The sequence below is a fragment of the Dama dama genome, chromosome 22 (genome assembly GCF_033118175.1).
Source record: "Dama dama isolate Ldn47 chromosome 22, ASM3311817v1, whole genome shotgun sequence".
Taxonomy (NCBI): domain Eukaryota; kingdom Metazoa; phylum Chordata; class Mammalia; order Artiodactyla; family Cervidae; genus Dama; species Dama dama.
In genome coordinates this window covers 11,819,093-11,838,520 of record NC_083702.1, presented here as the reverse complement: position 1 = coordinate 11,838,520, position 19,428 = coordinate 11,819,093, and the positions used below count along the sequence as shown (strand labels likewise).

Genomic DNA, 19,428 nt, shown 5'->3' with positions numbered 1-19,428 from the left:
TCCGATGCGAGGCAGGGACTAGGTCGACCCGGAGAGCACCCTCCTGCCTCCTTCCAAGGGCGGGCCCCTTGACTCTGTGAACACAAGCCCGTCTGGGCCACGGCTTCCCTGCAGAGGCCGAGAACTGGCTTCACGATCTGCGGCCTTCCTCTCAGCTCTATTCGCTGAAGATTGCACAGTGCTCCCCTGGGAGCAGAGGCTGGCTTCTGCCGAAGGGGCTGGACAGATGCTGTGTTGCTGGAAGCCTGGGACGTGTGTGGGAGTCCTGGGACGATCCCCATAGAAACCAGCGGTGAATACTTTCAGCAAGCATTTCCCATCAAGGGCTCAGTGATCAGTGCCAATGGATGTTGACAAACAGGTTGACTTTGTCCGGAAAATCGCTCCCCTTGTTACTGGCGAGGCTGGTGGGGCACGTCGGTGGTTGCGGGCCTACACTGCCACCTGGCGGTTGGCATGTTCTCTGAGGTCCCGAAATAACTGCAGCTGCTGATAAAAAAGAAACCACATTCCCAGAAGGGCCCTTTCCACGGGGAGAATACTCCAGAAATGGCTGAGGATGGATAAGCAAACACTGCTGAAGCTTACCGTTCACTGTGACGTGACGTGAGCAAAGGGCTTTTCCCACACACGCAATCCTTGGCACCAGGTGCCTTGAAGGATGGGATGAAAAAAGACGCATGACTGAAAAAGTCTGAAACATTTTACTTCATATTATACATCTTTTTTTTTTTTTGGTAAAAAAAGGCAGAAACATTTAGGGAAACAACATTTGACAAGAAAGAGCCTTGAGCCGGAGGGCCTCGGACATGGGTTTTGAAACGTCTTGCCTTCACAGAGTCTTCTTTACAGCCGCTTGTGTCAAGCTGAAGAGATAAGCCTCGTAGATGATATTTAAGAAGTTGTCGTCATTCTGGAAAACAGAATCAGAAGCCCCCAGGGGGTGAGACTCGCAACCAGAGGCTTTGTCTGTCTTGGGGCTGGGCCGGCACCTGGATCCTCAGCTGCTCCTCCCCACCTGTGTGCTCACAGTGCCTGGCTTCTAAGCGCCTGTGTGAACAGGGGGGCTGCAGGCCAGGCTGTGGAGGTTGGGGGGGGGGTGTGAATCAGCTGTGGGTCCTCAGTGGTCAGCTGGGAGGGCAGCAGGTGCTCGTGGCCTGCAGTGCAGGGCAGCAGCCGTGGGGAAGCACGGAGTGAGGCTGGCTCCAGAGAGGCCTGGTCAGTCGCTGCCTGCAGAGACACAGGGCGTCTGGAGACTGCGCGGGGAGGACAAGACGCACTTGATCCTGCCCGCCTGGCTGCGAAGTCACTAGTGGCTCCGAAAGGTCCCCCAAGTCGCCCACAAGGGGTGGCTGTTGCTGTTTAGTTGTGTCCGACTCTTTACAACCCCGTGGGCAGGAGCCCACCAGGCTCCTCTGTCCATGGGATTTCCCAGGCAAGAATACTGGAGTGGGTTGCCACTTTCTTCTCCTTGGGATTTTCCTGGCCCAGGGATCAAACTTGGGTCTCCTGTATTGGCAGGAGGATTCTTTTCCACTGAACCACCATGGAGGCCGGCCTTTGCTGTGGGCCGAAGTTAAGACTTCACGGCAATGTGCTTGGTGAAGCCAGAGCCAGTGCACTCCTGCCCTGGCCCGGTTAGCTGAGGGCTCTGGCCTTGGCTGGTGGGCAGTGGTGAGACCAGGGGCTCTGGGGTTGCTCCGGGGGCCGAGGGACCCATAGAGGTTTTCTCTGTTTCTGATGCTGGAGACTCCCTCCCACCCGGCTCTGCGGTGCTCTGGTGATCCACCCACAGCTCACACGCCCGCTCACTCCCAGGGGCTCACGGGGGAGCAGCTGGTGCAGAGGACAAATGTGTGACCTCTAACTAGCGAGCCCCGGGGGAAGGGCCGCTGCAGCCCCTGTGTCTGGGGCCGCAGTATCTCTGCCCTTGCACAGAGAACTTTGGACAGTGTTATTAGATGGAATAAGTGCCTGTACATTCACATTTAAGGGGTTTTTGTCTATTGCTCACAGAAGTGTATAGATGTCATCCCCAAGTCTTCATGAACTTACCACAAGCAGCTCCTGGAAAAGGAGGGGGATCCCCTTCCTGTGAATCAGGGAGGTGCAGGCATCTCCCGTCTGCTCCGCTTTCACGCTCAGCTGCTTCCTGGCCCCTTCCTCTCCTTTCTAAAATGCGTTACCTTCAAACTAAACAGTCTGACTAGAGGAGACTTCCACCTTTTTGAGCCAGACTAGAGAGCACAGAAGTGCTGGCCACTCTCTCAAGGTTCCTGACACTCAAGCAAAATAACTCGAAAATCTTTTTACCCTAAAAGACTATTTACCCAAAAGACCCCTGAACATGAGAGCTGAGCTGCCTGGGTCTGCCGGCAAATGCCTGCTCTTTTCAGGGCCTGCCCCGAGTACTGAGGTATGCTCTGTCTGGGCCGCCCAGCCACCTCGTGGCTGGTCCATGGGGTGGGCAGAGGTGCTGGACAGTGAGGCTGCGGCCCCAGCTCGCTCTTTGCTGGCAGGTGCCCTCAGGCCTGTCCCTCAGCCTCCATCTCCTGGTCTTGGAGGCCCAGCCCGGCACAGCTCTGCGCAAGTATCCTTGTTCTCGTTATTTCACAGGGATGAGCATGCACAGGAAGTCATCCCACCCCATCCTCACTGCGGGCTTCAAGGATCTCTGTAAAACACGCCTGGGCTGTCACAGCCGCTCCTGCTGTCCTCGCTGCCCCCTCCCCGGGGCTCAGGGCAGCCTCTCTCCAACTCCTGCTGGTTCCCAACACCCCCAGACCAAGGACCCTCCCAGTGGCTGCAGGATCAACTGGCGCCTGCCTCCTCCTTTCCTGCACTGGAGGACTGAGTCCCTCCTCCAAGGACAGCACCTGGAGGAGTGGACACATCCACCTAGAAGCGCTGAGCTGCTGCATCACCCTCTGGTTCTTGGGGAGCAGGAAGTGGGCCGGGCTCCCTGAGGGTCTCAGGTGAGGCCGAGGAGGGGGCGGTGCCCGCCTACCTGGATGAGGTGCAGCAGGGCCTCCTGGAGCTGCAGCTTGCTCAGGGCGCTGCCGGAGGTCCCCGGGGGCTCGGGCGTCCGCAGGGGCAGGAGGAGGCCGGCGGGGGTGGCAGCAGGGTCCTGGTTTCCTGGGGGTAAGGGCGCACGGCTCCTCTCCTGCGGCAGGGCCCAGCTGGGCTGCGCAAACACCAGGGGCGACATGAGTGGAGACGGGGTTGCGGCGGCCGGGATGCGCTGGGGCGAGAGGACCTGCCGGGGGAGACAGAGACAGGTGGGCAGGTGAGGGCGGCTGGCGCACTTGAGGGTGCGGACAGTGAGGCGGACACAGCAGGTTCCAAGGTTAACCATCCACAGCTCCGAGCGTCAGGGCAGCCCACAGGAGGCCGGCTCCACCTGCATGTCCACCTCCCCGCCACCCCACCCCGGGTACCCATCGGCCTGGCATTTGCTGTCGTGACCACGGTCCCCTCAGCAGGAAGGCTCGTCCTCTGAGTAGCACCTCACTTCCCCACTTCCAGTCACCACTTGACGGCATCTAGGACCTGGCCTTTCCCTTGGGGCTGGCTGTCCATGCCCCTGCCTGTTGGGGCCCATCTTCCCACTGTGAGGGAAGGGTCACAGGGTCACATCTTCACCCTCCACCTCCTGATTCTCTGCATTTGGGTCCAGGGCCGGGGGGAGTGCAGCAACCAGGGGGCTACTCCTGCAGGCCCTGCAAGTGACCTGTCTGCCTGCCTCTCTTGGCTACTAGGCCGAAAACCAGGTTTTCCGGTAGTGTCTTCTGGCCCCTCAGGAGCTGCTGTGACCTCAGTCACTCTCTTGGCACTGTCCTGGGCAGAAAGCAGGCGGAGGGGGCGGGTGGTTTGTTTAACTGTCGCCAGTCGTCATTTGAAGCAGAGGTGACTCCATGGGCGGCTAGTAGAGCACAGGCTCTGGGGCCCATGAGCACGGAGGGGGGACGTGCCCGTCAGGGTGACCACCAACCATTAACTCCAGCTTCCTAGTGTCTGGTCTGGATCCTCGGGGACAAGCAGAGAAGAGGGGCATGGTCATGCTGGGGCGAGGATGCGGGTGGGGAGCAGTCACTGTCTCAGGATGGCAGGTGCTCAGAGGTGAGATTTCCATCAACGGCCAACAAGAGCACTCTGACCCACAGTCTGACAACATGAAAACTGTGCTCCACGCCTGCTGCCTTGGTTCCTAAAAGTGAACGATTCTGGGGTCCTGCTGTAAGCCGCTTGCCGAAATAGGATGGAAGGACCAACGAGGACACACATAATAACACAGCAAGAACTTCCTAAACTTGAACGCTGAGGCACTGTCAATGAATCTGTACCAATCCAAATGGAAAAAGACCCTCAGATCTCCAGATGCTGCCCGTGCATGGGCAGTGAAGAAATGGAGGAGCTTTCAGCTTTCTCACTGTCCTGAGTTATTAGTGACCACAGAGAATCAGCTTCCCTGGAGGACGGAGCATATCTAAGAATGACGTTTCCTCTCGGGCAGTCAGTGTGCACGTCGTGGGCAGGGGCAGGGAGCAGCTTCTGCCTTCTCCTGACCCTCATTAAGCTACACCTGCAGAGACGAGCAGGGAGGCTATGCCTTCCAGGGTTGGTGACCCGCTTTTCAGCTGACCTCAAGAGCCCACGGGCTGTGGCATCCCAGGGACAGGGCTCCTGGCTCACCTCCACGCAGCACGTGCAGAGGGGCCTGGCCCGCAGCCAGTGCCCAGAAGCATGCACGGGATCATGAACACACAACAGTTTACTGTGGGCGACATAACCAGCGGGGGGCCAGAGGTCTGACATCCTGAACAATTTCAGACACTAAGTTTCCAACCACAGAGAGCTAGGGTTTTCTTGTATCCATGTCAGACCTGGAAACAAGAAGACTTCTCTCTGGGAATGAAGTGTGTTTGAAAGGAGGGCTCCCAGACCGCCGGGCAGAGAGCAGACCCCTTCCTGGCAGGAGGTGGAGGCAGACGCCGTGAGACCACCAGGCAGAGAGCAGACCCCTTCCTGGCAGGAGGTGGAGGCAGACGCCGTGTCCCGCGTGGCCCTGCCCGGTGCTCCCCAGCAGGAGGACACTCACCTGAAGGAGGGGAGCCGGCTGCTCTGTGCTGGGGGGCGGGTCCCTCCAGGGCTCCAGGGGGTTCCGCGCTCGCGTGCTCGGGGTGGCCGCGGGGAACTTGGCCGCCAGGGCCGGGCGGCCGGGCACAGGCAGCTGCTGGTCCTGCTGTACCGCCTGGAGCCTCCGCAGCAGCTCCCGTGGGGAGACTTCGCCTGGCCCCACTGGCTGATGGCCAGGGCTGGGGCCAGGGGGGGCCGGTCTGGGGAGGGCCCGGGGCCCTGGAGTCTGGGGCGGGAGGGCACTGCTGAGACAGGTGGGCTGGGCCGGGGCCGCGTGGGTGGTGGTCGAGCTGGCAGGTGCTGGTGCCCCCGGCTCACACCTGTTCTCGGCCCCGGGGATGCTCTGCAGCGGGAGCGGGTTCTGAGTCCCAGGGGCTGCGAGTGCGCGGCTGCAGGGAGACCCTGTCCGGACAGGCCCAGCGCAGGCTGCCCTGAGGGCGTCTGTGCAGGGCCGGTTCTCTGGCAGCTCCGCCAGCGGCTGTAGGTCCACGCTCCTGATCATGAGCTTTTGAATGGCAGGGCAGAGCTGCTTGTCGACGGGGGGCGAGGGTCTCCGGGGCTCCTCATAGGATAGGGATCGGACGACCCCCTGCCGCGTTGGGAGCGTCTCTGGCTGCTGCTGCTGCAGGGGGAGGGTCTGGGGAGGCCCTGTGGCCTCCTGACACAGGGCTTTGTCCTGCTTCCCAAAGAGTGCCGTCAAGGACAGGTGCTGGGGTTCCGGGTCTGAGGTCTGGAACAAACACACACATCTGATAGCGTGTGCATGTGTGATCTGGTTATGTGTGATGAGGGGAATGAAACCTAACTTACCCACCCAATGATTTCTATTTACAAGGGGTCGATTAGAGGATAGAAAAGCCTAATGATCATAAACTTTACACATCTGGGACCGCCTTTCTAACGTCAAATTCTGTCATAGGCTTCTCCCTCCCACCCCAAGATGGCTGTCATATTTCAGTATCTGTTGAATTTTTTTTTTTCTTTGGGCCGAGCCACATGTGGAATCCAGATCCCTAGCCAGGGATAGAACCCGGACCCTTTGCAAGCAGAAGCCCGGAGCCCTAGTGGTTGGAGCACCGTGGAAGTCCCTCACTATCTGCTGACTGATGAGCAATCAGGAGATGCTTGCTGGGCCTTGCGACGACTGTGTGCAAAATCACAGACACAGACGGAAGATCTTCTCCTCAACAGGAAGTACACCTCCCCCTGCAAAGTACTGGGAGACACCGAGCAATTGCAGAAACACAAGGGTTTCAGAATTCCTGATAGTTTTCCACAGAATGACAGAAATTAAGGGCTGGAAAGTTGTAAGTCATCACTCTCTCTAACTTGATCCAAATACACAGCAGTCGGTCTAACAGCCCGTCAGAGGCGTAAACGCCCCTGTGGCTGGCGACAGGCCTTCTTCCTTCCTGCCTGTGCCCTGGTGCCTCGAGGCTGCTGCTCCCTGCGGTTGGGCTAGGAGAACAGGAGCGTATCTTAAAGTTACATATTCCAGTTTCTCTTGTAAACAATTTCCATGAAAAGCAAACTTATAATAAAAGCTAAAAGTTAATTAGAAAAGATATTAAAAAAAAAAAATTGAATGCAAGACTTGCATGAGCCAGTCTATGTCTTTTGGCTCCAAGTTCATCTTTAAAGTGGATTTAAACCAACAATTCCCTTATAAAAATTTTTTTTGATGAGGAATAACCATAGGTACTGGTTATACCCACACTCAAGTGATGGAATTTGCAGATTAGCTATTTTGCTAATGCTGGGGTATTCTGAAAAATATATATACTCATACAAAAACTGATGTCATGTTTCATGTTTGTATCTTAGACGCAAATACAGTGACGGGTCATGGGGTCTAAAGGGGGACTTGATACCAGTCCTTAGACCAGGAGTCCCACCCACACAGGGCACATGGCCCAGGACTGGGTGCCAAGGGGAGGGCTGCCTCTTGTCAGTGGCCAACCTCAGAAGGATATGGCCCAATGGGTAATAGTCTTATCGGCTCCGACGTGGTATTAGGCTGCTGTCTTTTTGGAACACATTAAACCTCTAAGGAGTCAAGTTCACAGGGATTAGCACAGAGTAAGGGAAATGCCAAACGTAAAAACAGCAACCCTTTGTAGGAAGAGCAAATCATACATAATGACAAAATCTCCACTTTGAAATCTCTCTTTCCTGGATCAACTCTAGGGCACCTCCACAGCACAGCCCCCCACCCCCTCGCCCCTGACCAGCCTCAGGGCCAAAGTCCCTCAGGAATCACTGGGACCAGGTGGAGAGCAAGGACCATGCACCTGGCTGGGCCGAGGGCCCCGCTGCTGCCGGCTCCCACTGGGTTTCACTGGAATCGGCTTGATGAGGTTGGGGTTGTCGTGGATGGCGGACGAGCTGCTGATCTGTTTGGGCTCAGAGCAGGTTTTACACTGAAATGGAAAAAAGAACCTCATTTTTGGTGTAAAAGAAACTTTAATCTCTTAAAAAGAATGCACCTTCATGCTCTTTACCGTATCTGTGTGCTCAGTTGCTAAGTTGTGTCCGGCTCTCGGCAACACCACGGATGGTAGCTTGCCAGGCTCCTCTGTTCATGGAATTTTCCAGGCAAGAATACTGGAGTGGGTAGCCATTTACTATTCCAGGGGATCTTCCTGACCCAGGGATCAAACCCGAGGTCTCTTACATCTCCTACATTGGTAGGTGGGTTCTCTACCACTAGTGCTACCTGGGAAGCCCAAGCTATGTTTGAGTCTAAATCAAATTCAGATTGAGTGTGTCTCAGTGGCACAATTCAGCGGTACTTCATCGGCCCGCAGGATCCAGAGGCCCAGAGACACCCGGAGGTGTGACAGTCTGTGGGTCTGCCTGAGAAGCAGCAGCTTTAACAAAGTCTCCGGCTCTCCTGCGGTAATCAGCAGCACAAAGGCTCCCCTGGCGCCTCATCTGGGTCGGGGGAGGGCTCCGAGCCCAGTTGGCAGCTCACTTAAGACTGGAGAGCTGCATCCTTAGAGTGACTGACCCTCTTTGGTCTATAAACCAACGGGTAAAGCTGACTCAAACAACTGATTTAAAAATTACTAACATCATCCTTATTTAATGAGTGATTTTTGCATAAACAGAATAATTCAAATCCGAGTGTTCTGAACCGCTCACTACAAATTAGAATTTCACAGAGAAAGAGAGGAGAGACAAGCCTCGTCATTTCGGATCCTGAGTCATCACCACCCATTAATCTAATCAACTATGCAATTGCTCACACACTGGGATTCATAGCAGGGAGGGTAGGGCAGTGTTGTCTGTGTCTCCCTTGCTGAAACAGCAAATAAAACTGTAAAGCGTGGTCTTCTGCAAGGTGGGCTTTGTGGCGTCATTCGTTTCAATGGCACAGTTGTGCCCTTGGGCCAGGACACATTTCTCTGTCCCCAGCGTGGAGTGGCCGTGAATACAACCTTCCCCCCCACCTCCAACCCCCCCCCGGACCCTGATTCGTTCCCATAAATTTCATGGCTGTTGGCTGCACTTTCTATCCAAGGATGTCGGGGCTGGGGCTGATCACCACTGTGCTTGCTTCGGTTTGGAAAGTTCACTGCACAAAGGACTTTTTCCAGCCAAGAATTCCGTTCACCATTTGCATATTTGGCACTAGTATTAAATGGCACATGGAATCACTTTCTGAATCATAAAATGTTATTTCTAATTCTCAGGTGAGTTATGGCCACAGGACCACTGGCCTGGCTTCCGAGATGTGGATCAGCAACATGAGACCAGAGTGTGGTCCCTGACAGAGTCACTGATAGAATGCTGGCGTGAAAAGGCTTGACAGCCTGCTGGCCGGCCGAAGACAGTGGAGCTCGGCTCACTTCTGCGAGTGCTCCCGTCTGCACTCAGGGCCCCTGGGCTGCCAGCTGCTTTACTCTGCACACACCGAGGAGGGCCGTGGACAGCACCCCCAGGGCAAGCCGCCAGCAGCTGCTTCCTGAGTCGCCACCACAGGACGTCTACCAATGAAGCTTCATTTTCATGTAAAAAGTGCTCAGAACAAGACACCACTGACTTCCACAGCTTGCAGCTCATCATCCAGTGGTTGAAGCTTCAACGTCTCTCCCTACCCAAAGCTTCTATGCCTTTCTCTACTTGGAAAAACACACAGAGTTGGCAAAAGTGTATAATGGATTCTTTGCAGAGAACCCAAGGCCTTAACAGCTACATCACATGAGCCCGTTTATCACACAGATACGAGTATCCACGAGGCAGAGAAGCCTGGGGGAAAATATACCTGAAGTGCTAAAGGCAGACATTGTTGGGTGGTAGGGTTATGGGTAATTTCATTTTCTTTCTTCTACTTTTAAATCTTCTCAGTTCAGTTCAGTTGCTCAGTCATGTCCAACTCTTTGCGACCCCATGGTCTGTAGCATGACAGGCTTCCCTGTCCATAACCAACTCCCGGAGCTTACTCAAATTCATGTCCATCGAGTTGGTGATGCCATCCAACCATCTCATCCTCCGTTGTCCCCTTCTCCTCCTGGCTTTCATCTTTCCAAGCATCAGAATCTTTTCCAATGAGTCAGTTCTTCCCATCAGGTGGCCAGAGTACTGGAGTTTCAGCTTCAGCAGCAGTCCTTCCAACGAATATTCAGGACTGATTTCCTTTAGGATGGACTGGTTGGATCTCCTTGCAGTTCAAGAGACTCTCAAGAGTCTTCTCCAACATCACAGTTCAAAAGCATCAATTCTTCGGCACTCAGCTTTTTTTATAGTCCAACTATCATGTCCACACATGACTACTGGAAAAACCATAGCTTTGACTAGATGGACCTTTGTTGGCAAAGTAATGTCTCTGCTTTTTAATATGCTGTCTAGGTTGGTCATAGCTTTTCTTCCAAGGAGCAAGCGTCTTTTAATTTCATGGCTGCAGTCACCATCTGCAGTGATTTTGGAGCCCAAGAAAATAGTCTCTCACTACTTGCATTGTTTCCCCATCTATTTGCCATGAAGTGATAGGACTGGATGCCAAGATCTTAGTTTTCTGAATGTTGAGTTTTAAGCCAACTTTTTCACTTTTATCAAGAGGCTCTTTAGTTTTTCTTCGCTTTCTGCATATCTGAGGTTATTGATATTTCTCCCGGCAATCTTTGATTCCAGCTTGTGCTTCATCCAGCCAAGCATTTCACATGATGTACTCTGTATATAAGTTAAATAAGCAGGGTGACAATATATAGCCTTGATGTACTCCTTTCCCGATTTGGAACCAGCCTGTTATTCTTTGTCCAGTTCTAACTGTTGCTTCTTGACCTGCATATAGATTTCTCAGGACGCAGGTCAGGTGGTCTGGTGTTCCCATCTCTTTAAGAATTTTCCACAGTTTGGTTGTGATCCACACAGTCAAAGGCTTTGGCGTAGTCAATAAAGCAGAAGTAGATGTTTTTCTGGAACTCTCCTGCTTTTTTGATGATCCAGCGGATGCTGGCAACTTGATTTCTGGTTCCTCTGTCTTTTCTAAATCCAGCTTGAACATCTGGAAGTTCACGGTTCACATATTGCTGAAGCCTGGCTTGGAGAATTTTGAGCATTACTTTGCTAGCGTGTGAGATGAGTGCAATTGTGCGGTGGTTTGAACATTCTTTGGCATTCCGTTTCTTTGGGATTGGAATGAAAACTGACCTCTCCCAGTCCTGTGGCCACTGCTGAGTTTTCCAAATTTGCTGGCATATTGAGTGCAGCACTTTCACAGTATCATCTTTTAGGATTTGAAATAGCTCAACTGGAATTTCATCACCTCCACTAGTTTTGTTCATAGTAATGCTTCCGAAGGCCCACTTCACTTTGCAGTACAGGATGTCTGGCTCTAGGTGAGTGATCACACCATTGTGATTATCTGGGTCATGAAGATCTTTTTTGTATAGTTCTGTGTATTCTTGCCACCTCTTTTTAATATCTTCTGCTTCTGTTAGGTCTATACCATTTCTGTCCTTTACTGTGCCCATCTTTGCATGAAATGTTCCCTTGGTATCTCTAATTTTCTTGAAGAGATCTCTAGTCTTTCCCATTCTATTATTTTCCTCTATTTCTTTGCATTGATCACTGAGGAAGGCTTTCTTATCTCTCCTTGATATTCTTTGGAGCTCTGCATTCAAATGGGTATATCTTTCCTTTTCTCCTTTGCCTTTAGCTTCTCTTTTCTCAGCTATTTTTTTTCCATTTATTTTTATTAGTTGGAGGCTAATTACTTTACAATATTGTAGTGGTTTTTGTCATACATTGACATGAATCAGCCATGGATCAGCTATTTGTAAGACCTCCTCAGACAACCATTTTGCCTTTTTGCATTTCTTTTTCTTGGGTCCTGATCACTGCCTCTTGTACAATGTCACTAACCTCCATCCATAGTTCTTCAGGCACACTGTCTATCAGATCTAAACTCTTGAATCTTTTAGTCTCTTCCACTGTATAATTGTAAGGGATTCGACTTAGGTCATACATGAATGGTCTAGTGGTTTTCCCTACTTTGTTCAATTTAAGCCTGAATTTGGCAATAAGGAGTTCATGAACTGAGCCACAGTCAGCTCCCGGTCTTGTTTTTGCTGACTGTATAGACCTTCTCCATCTGTGGTTGCAAAGAATATAATCAATCTGATTTCGGTACTGACCATCTGGTGATGGCCATATATAGAGTCTTCTGTTGTGTTGTTGGAAGAGCGTGTTTGCTATGATCAATGCGTTCTCTTGGCAAAACTCTGTTAGCCTTTGACCTGCTTTGTTTTGTGCTCCAAGGCCAGATTTGCCTGTTACTCCAGGCTCAGAGGGTAAAGCGTCTGCCTGCAATGTGGGAGACCTGGGTTCGATCCCTGGGTCAGGAAGACCCCCTGGAGAAGGAAATGGCAATCCTCCAGTACTCTTGCCTGGAAAATCCCATGGACAGAGAAGCCTGGTGGGCTACAGTCCATGGGATTGAAAAGACTCGGACACGACTGAGCGACTACAATTTTCCAGGTATCTCTTGACTTCCTGCTTTTGCATTCCAGTCCCCTATAATGAAAAGGACATCTTTTTTGGGTGTTAGTTCTAGAAGGTCTTGTAGGTCTTCATAGAACCGTTCAACTTCAGCTTCTTCAGCGTTATTGGTTGAGGCATAGACTTGAGTTGCTGTGATCTTGAATGGTTTGCCTTGGAAACAAACAGAGATCATTCTGTTGTTTTTCAGATTGCATCCAAGTACTGCATTTCGGACTTTTTTGTTGACTACGATGGCTACTCCATTTCTTCTAAGGGATTACTGCCCACAGTAGTAGATATAATGGTCATCTGAGTTAAATTCACCCATTCCAGTCCATTTTAGTTTGCTGATTCCTAAAATGTCGATGTTCACTCTTGCCATCTCCTGTTTGACCACTTCCAAATTGCCTTGATTCATGGACCTAATATTCCAGGTTCCTATGCAATACTGCTCTTTACAGCATTGGACCTTGCTTCCATCACCAGTCACACCCACAGCTGGGTGCTGTTTTTGCTTTGGCTCTCTTCATTCTTTCTGGAGTTATTTCTCTACTGATCTCCCTTTCTCCACTAAATCTTCTCGTTGAACATCAATACTTTCTTTAATTTCACAGCTAAGTCAGAGCTATATCCAGAGGACAAATCTTCCTTTTTGCCTTAAACCACAAAACAGTCTTAAATACAGAACAGTCCACTGATTATTTAATTTTTTTATTGCAGTATAGTTGACCTACAAAATTGTACTAGCTTTAGGTGTTCAGAAAAGTGGTTCAGTTATACGTGTGCACAGATGTTCTTCAAAACAGGCCACTTCTGAAGACTCGGCATGTAGCCCCACAGCCCTTGGCCCCTGTGGTCCAGCCACTCCCCGCACCTCACCTGCCCTCCAACCAAGTCTAATGGAGGAGGAAGCTCAAGGTCACGGTGCGGCTACTTCATAGCAGATTCATAGGCATTTGCTTCTTCAGGGAGAAAACATAAAATACTGTCCAAAACAAGTTTTTCAAATTACTCTATTAACTTCATGTAAAAAGTCATTTGTAGTGCTGCCAGGCTTCGCTTTATCAATATCACCTTCCTCCAGCTCAAAGCATTTCCTCTCTCACTTTCCGGGATTATCACACGTGTCAGAGGTTTGGAGTTGCAGAGGCCTTAGCGCTCAGTCAGTGTAAGACTCAATCAGAGCTGTGCTGTTCTCCTGGGATGTGCCCGACATCCAGCACTCTGTCCTCCTGAAGACTTGTGGTCACTGGAGATCCACGCTCTCACAGCAAGACTCCCGAGAAAGGGCAGTGTTTCCATGCCCACCTTCCCATACCCAGGCCCGGGCCGCTTCTGATGCCCACACTCTGTGTCGGAAGAGTGGGTGACACAGACGTGAGCAGACCTGCCCCACTTGGGGGCTCTCGGCGCAGGTACCCCCGGTGGGTGGGTCAGAAGCCACATGAGGGACAGAGAACACGTGGAGAGAGCCTTCAAAGATGTCCTCTGATGATGGATGAGCAGAGGGAGAAGCGGCTCCCCCAGGGGTGGCGAGGCTGGACCGCCCAGGTCACATGGTGGGTGCCCCGGAGCGGCCCAGGTGTCACACCTGGGCAGTGAGAAGGCGAGAAGGATATGGAGCAAGGACAGTGTGACTGTGCAGGTGCTTCTGGACACGACCTGGCTGGTGATGGCAGGAGGAAGAGCGTCTTCTGTTACTTATCTCTCAGCTGAGCGATGAACACTATGCACATGATGTGTTTTTGTTGCTGTTTTTCAGTTGCTAAGTCACATCCAACTCTTTGTGACCCTGTAGACCATAGCCCCCCATGGGATTCTCCAGGCAAGAACACTGGAGTGGGTTCCATTTCCTCCTCCAGGGGATCTTCCTGACCTAGGAATCGAACCTGCATCTCTTGCATTGGCAGGTGGATTCTTTACCACAGACTCACCAGGGAAGCCCCTGGGGCTGCATTTTAATCCGCTTAAAAGCAAATAGTCTTCAGTCTACTAAAAGTCAACAAAGATGGCATTTCTCATACAGTTCTGTTTGGCAGAAGGAACGGCACCAAGTCTGCCTCAGTGGGCAGGTCCCCAGCTGGAATCGGAGTCTGCGTCACCATGGGGATGGGACTCACCTTCGTGTACTCGTCTTTGGCCTTGGTCAGCATCCGCAAGATGTCGGCCTCCTTGCCCTCTCCTGAGCCAAGGCTCACAGGTGAGGCCCCGGCTCCCGCGCCGTGGTGGGCTTTCAGCTGTTCGTACTGAGTGAGGCTAGAAAAATAGAGGGGAGATCCACACCAGAAAAGACAGCTCAACACAACCAGCCAGTTCTCACCCAGTTGTTTTTATCTTGCTACAGTCATATTAGAAAAAAGACTGCTGGAACTGATGGGAGTCGAGATCCCAAGCTCACTGACCACAGGACTGCATCTGGAGGGGGGTGGCCTCCGCCCTGCCCAGTGTCCCGTGGCAGCTGTCACCATGCCAGGGCAGGGTTGAGGGGCTGGGACGGAGGCCAGGTGGCCCTGCAAGGCTGAAAGTATTCTCTATTGGGTCCTTCTCAGAAAAAGTCTGTGACTCCTTATTGTGAGTGTTTGGAGGGACCCCTGAACTGCTGGGGAACCCAATTCAGGGTTCTCAACCTGGAGACTGGGTTCCCAACACGGCAGATCCAGTCTCCCCCTTCTTCCAAAGTGCCTGGGAGTTGCAGCACAGCTGAGCCCAGCCCCTGTGTCCCAGGTGGTTTAGAAGCACAGCGAAGGTCCCACCCCAGAAGAGGGGGCGTGAAAACACAGCACTGGGAAGCGCCTTCTGTTCTCCTGAAAACCTTGCAGAGGGGAGGCCAGACCGCTTCCCCGCTGACATGGGGACACGTCTCCCTCCTATAGGAGGGCTCTGACCATAGCTCACGCTTCCCCATCACTGCCATGAAGTTTGCGGGGAAAGACAGCTGCGGGTTCACTGAGGCTCAACTCTGAGGATGGGCGGGGAGTCCACATGCATCGCACTTGGCTAATTGCTCGTCACCAAGCAGGTCCTGCCCCAGCTGCTGAGGAATCGCCACAGAACCTGAGTGTCTTCACACGGCCTCCCGGCTGGGGGACACGGTACCTTTTAATCTATATGAAGCCCTGCTATTATTATCCACCGCACAGTTTACAATCACAGGAATGTTCTAGGAACTAGCTGTTACGGTGGTAAATACCAGTTTGAACACACTTAATCACCATCTGCAGCCTGAGCTGCTTACCTAAAATTAGCTCTCACCAGCTCGGCTTTTCAGAAATCAGTCTTATCCATAAAAAAGTGCTCCCCACAGCCCATATTTCAGGGCCACTTTTGAGCCATACATCAACAAGAACCAGCCACAGGTTTGCATGTGGCCCTCCTTCTTGAGCCTCCCTCCCATCTCCCACCCCCAGGTCCTCACAGGGCACTGGGTTGAGCCCCCTGAGCCATACAAGCAAATCCCCACTGGCTGTCTGCTTTACAGATGGTAGTATATATGCTTCCCTGCTACTTTGGCCATTTCATCGACCTAGGATTTAAAACTGACAAATGGTTGGTTCTGTTGCAGATGGAGCTGCTTGCTTGAGCCTGTGTGGGAGGCAGCTGGATTCCATGTATGGCTGAGCCCAGTCCCGGCCCAGGGTCATGGCATGCAGGAAGCTCACTCGCTCCCAAGCTCTGAACCAGCCACAGGAATGCAGGGAAATAACTCCCTTCCCGTGAGTGGCCCTGAGGCTCGAGAATCTCAGAGGGTTGATAGACCCCCCCAGGGGGATAGCGTGCTGACCTGGGAGTCCTCTCAGGTCATCAGGGGAGCAAGAGCGGGACCAGGAGACAGTCATGTAAGTACCCCCCAGCCTCATGCCGACCGGCACCAGTCAACAAGGCCTCGCAAGATTAATAGAAAAAAGACTAGGAACACAAAAGAGAGAGAGAGAGTCCATCTGCTGATCACTAAACTAGTATTAGCTCAGATATTTCTGAAGATATTGAAAACAAAGACTCAGCAAAGCCCTCGAAGAGTTACATGGGAGGGGGGTTCAAGACCCACAGGCAGATGGAGGGGAGTCCTTGGGGCAGGAGGGCACGGGGACCCCAGAGGAGGTGGGGCAGCCTTTCAGAAACACTCTGAATGCTCTCCTCACTGAGATATACCAATAGCTTTTCAGAGGAAAAAGCTGCTAATTTATAAACGAGGATGGTATTAAGGAAAACTGTTATCCAGAAAAACTGATATTACAGATCACATGCACAGAAAAAAAAAAGAGGAGGACTACCCTACACAATAAATCTTACCATGTGGAAGCGTGAGACATTATCATTTATGCTTATTTTTCATCTGGTGAGTAATGGTGAAGGTGTTCCTAAGCACGGGGAAGGGGCTGCTGTCAGAGACGGGCTCTGTTTACCCCGTGGTGCAGTCCCACACACTCAGAAACATAGAACACATCCCACAGCACTTACTTCTTCATAAGCTCTGCGATTCTTTGGCACTCTTCCTTGTCATAAAACCAAATTCCATAGATGGACACTGCAAGAAACACAGAGGACCAGTGAATCAGTGTCTTCAAGAAGGGGAAACAAATCCCCTTTCCACCATGAGAGGAGTACATACTCGTAGAATAAATGAACTAGTCGCTGGAGTCGAAGCTTGAAAACCTTGAGCTGGGGCTTTTTAAGCCCAAAGAGAAGGTATGCACACACACATGCATGCACAGACACACAGTGAAGTGTCCTGTCCTTACAAATACAGCACCTGGACATGACAGGCACGTGGCGAATGCTTAGACGGACGAGCAGACTGAAGACGAGCCCCAACTCTCCACCCTTCGGCTCTGCAGCGTCACTGCCTCACATGCCTTCATACACTCACACACACTCACACACACGATCACACAGAACTCTCACGCAAACAAACACGTTCACACATACACATTCTCACATACACATGCTCACACAGAGCTCTCACTCACACATACAAACACGTTCACACACACTCACCACACACACACATTCTCACATACACACGCTCAGAGAACGCTCATGCACACAAACACGTTCACACACACACACACACACCACACACACAATTCTCATATACACATGCTCATAGAGAACGCTCACGCACACAAACATGTTCACACACACTCACTCACCACACACACACAATTCTCATATACACATGCTCACACAGAGCTCTCACACATACAAACACGTTCACACACACTTGCCACACACACACCTTCTCACATACACACAGAGAGAACGCTCATGCACACAAACACGTTCACACACACACCACCTCACATACACATGCTTACAGAGAACGCTCACGCACACAAACATGTTCACACACACACTCACCACACACACACACATTCTCACACACAGAACGCTCACGCATACAAACACGTTCACACACACACAAATCTCATATATACATACTCACACAGAGCTCTCACACATACAAACACATTCACACACACACACACACACACGCTCCATCTTCTGTAACTGTTGGACACCTGACACACATATTAGGCCTGGAAGCTTCTCTCCCTTCTCCTTTTTCCCGGAAAGGTGTTATTAACTGAAAGATTGGTTTTGGAGGCCTTAAGTGAGAATACAGTGCTGGAAAAATAAAATTCAGTAATGAATCTGCAACTCCTAAGTGTCTGCACAGAATATTTACAACTTTTGAAAGACTAGATACAACCATGACTTAATGATTTAGTGATCAAAGAACAATGTGGCATAATACAGTTGCTATTGATTCAGTTAATTTTCAAGTAAGTCGTATATATTAGTATGTACAATCTATGTCATTTTTATAGCAAAGGCCAAACAGGTCCAAAGGCTCCCCAGGCGGCTCAGCAGTAAAAAATCCACTTGCCAGTGTAGGAGATGTGGGAGACTCGGGTTCAGTCCCTGGATCAGGAAGATCTCCTGGAGGAGGAAATGGCAACCCGCTCCAGTATTCTTGCCTGGAGAATCCCATGGAGCCTGGCAGGCTACAGTCCATGGGGTCTCAAAAGAGTTGGACACTAGTTAGCAACTCAACAACGACACAAACAGGTCTAAAATAAGTTTATAAAGATCTAGTCGAGGACCTGGTAATATTAATCACACCAATAACACATTAACTACATACACACTTAAAAAATCTTCACTGAAAACAGCTGCTAAGTTACAACAGGGCAATGAGAGTCAACAAAATATACTTAAAAAAATACTTTTCTTAATTTAAATTTCCAAAGTATTTAATTATATGGGTATTATTTGGTCATTAAAACATTTGTGATATTTTAATCACTGCCCCTGTCCCACCCCAACTCACCTACCAGTGGCCCTGTGGGTCTTTCTCTTTCTTGTCGGTAAAGACTCAGCGAAAGGTACAGGAAGTGTTGTTTTAGTGCTGTGTTAAGCAGATGTCTTTAAAAGGACTCTATAAATCTGACCCCTATAAATGGGGGTAATTTTTGTGGTCCGTGCACCAGGAATCTTTATATTACCTGTGAGTACAGGGGCGGGGCAAATGGAAGAAAAAAACCCAGCTTTCTCTTGATCGGCCCACTGCGCGTTCTTTGAAATACACACACATACTGCTCTCTGATACATGGACACTCTGGAAAAAGAGTCTGAGTTTTGAAGCCTACGCGCTGAGAGCCTTGGTAGCCAAAAGAAAGTCTTTCGCCCCAAGACCATTAAGTGAGTCTCTCAGGACTTGACTCTGGGCTCTTCCTGGCCCATGGACACTGATCCCCGGTGCTAGCTGTCCGTACAGAGTCCCACAGGCCAACCCATTGCCGTGTGCTGCCCTGAGCGAGAGTGGATTGGACCACCGACACTACGATCACAGCGACTGAGAAACCTGAAGGCGTTGCGTGTTTTGGAGGCTTCAGTCCTCGTTACAAACCCAGGATCCTGCTCTGTTCTCTGGTTACAGTGAAAACTTCCTCTCCGTGGAGATGGAATTTTCCAAAACTACCAAAGGAGGAAAGTGGTAGCAGCAGAGAAAAACACGTCACCGAGGAAGTGGAAGCCCGGTAGCCAGGAAACAGCAGCCATTTATGTCTCGTCAGGAGAACATGAAAGTAGAAATATATCAGTTGCCATTTTGGGGGGGATGTTACACACTTGTGACACTTAAGGAACCAGGTTCTCATAAGGATCGGATGCCAAGCAAACTATTGACATAAATGGAAAAGCAGTCTATGTTATTACTATGAGAAACCCGAAATGCAGACGGAGGGGAAGATATCCGTGGGAACATGTTTCAGATGCTGATGGGGGAACGGAGAGGGGGCCGGGCCT

At 51.1% G+C, this 19,428-nt stretch overlaps 1 protein-coding gene across 3 annotated transcripts in view; it reads right to left on the bottom strand.

Moving 5' to 3' along the window:
- Window positions 1-685: 685 nt before the first annotated feature.
- Window positions 686-19,428, bottom strand: part of DCP1B (decapping mRNA 1B) — a 41,710-nt gene continuing 22,967 nt past the window's right edge. For 2 of the 3 annotated variants that reach the window (XM_061124636.1, XM_061124638.1), the window contains exons 4-10: window positions 16,579-16,645; window positions 14,241-14,376; window positions 7,428-7,556; window positions 5,099-5,866; window positions 3,008-3,256; window positions 1,019-1,230; window positions 686-913 (exon numbers count right to left, since the gene is read on the bottom strand). In XM_061124636.1, the coding sequence (XP_060980619.1) occupies window positions 1,027-1,230; window positions 3,008-3,256; window positions 5,099-5,866; window positions 7,428-7,556; window positions 14,241-14,376; window positions 16,579-16,645 (1,553 nt within the window). In that variant the 3' untranslated portion in view covers window positions 686-913; window positions 1,019-1,026. The remainder of the gene's footprint in view (window positions 914-1,018; window positions 1,231-3,007; window positions 3,257-5,098; window positions 5,867-7,427; window positions 7,557-14,240; window positions 14,377-16,578; window positions 16,646-19,428) is intronic. The other variant, XM_061124637.1, reaches the window with a different exon arrangement.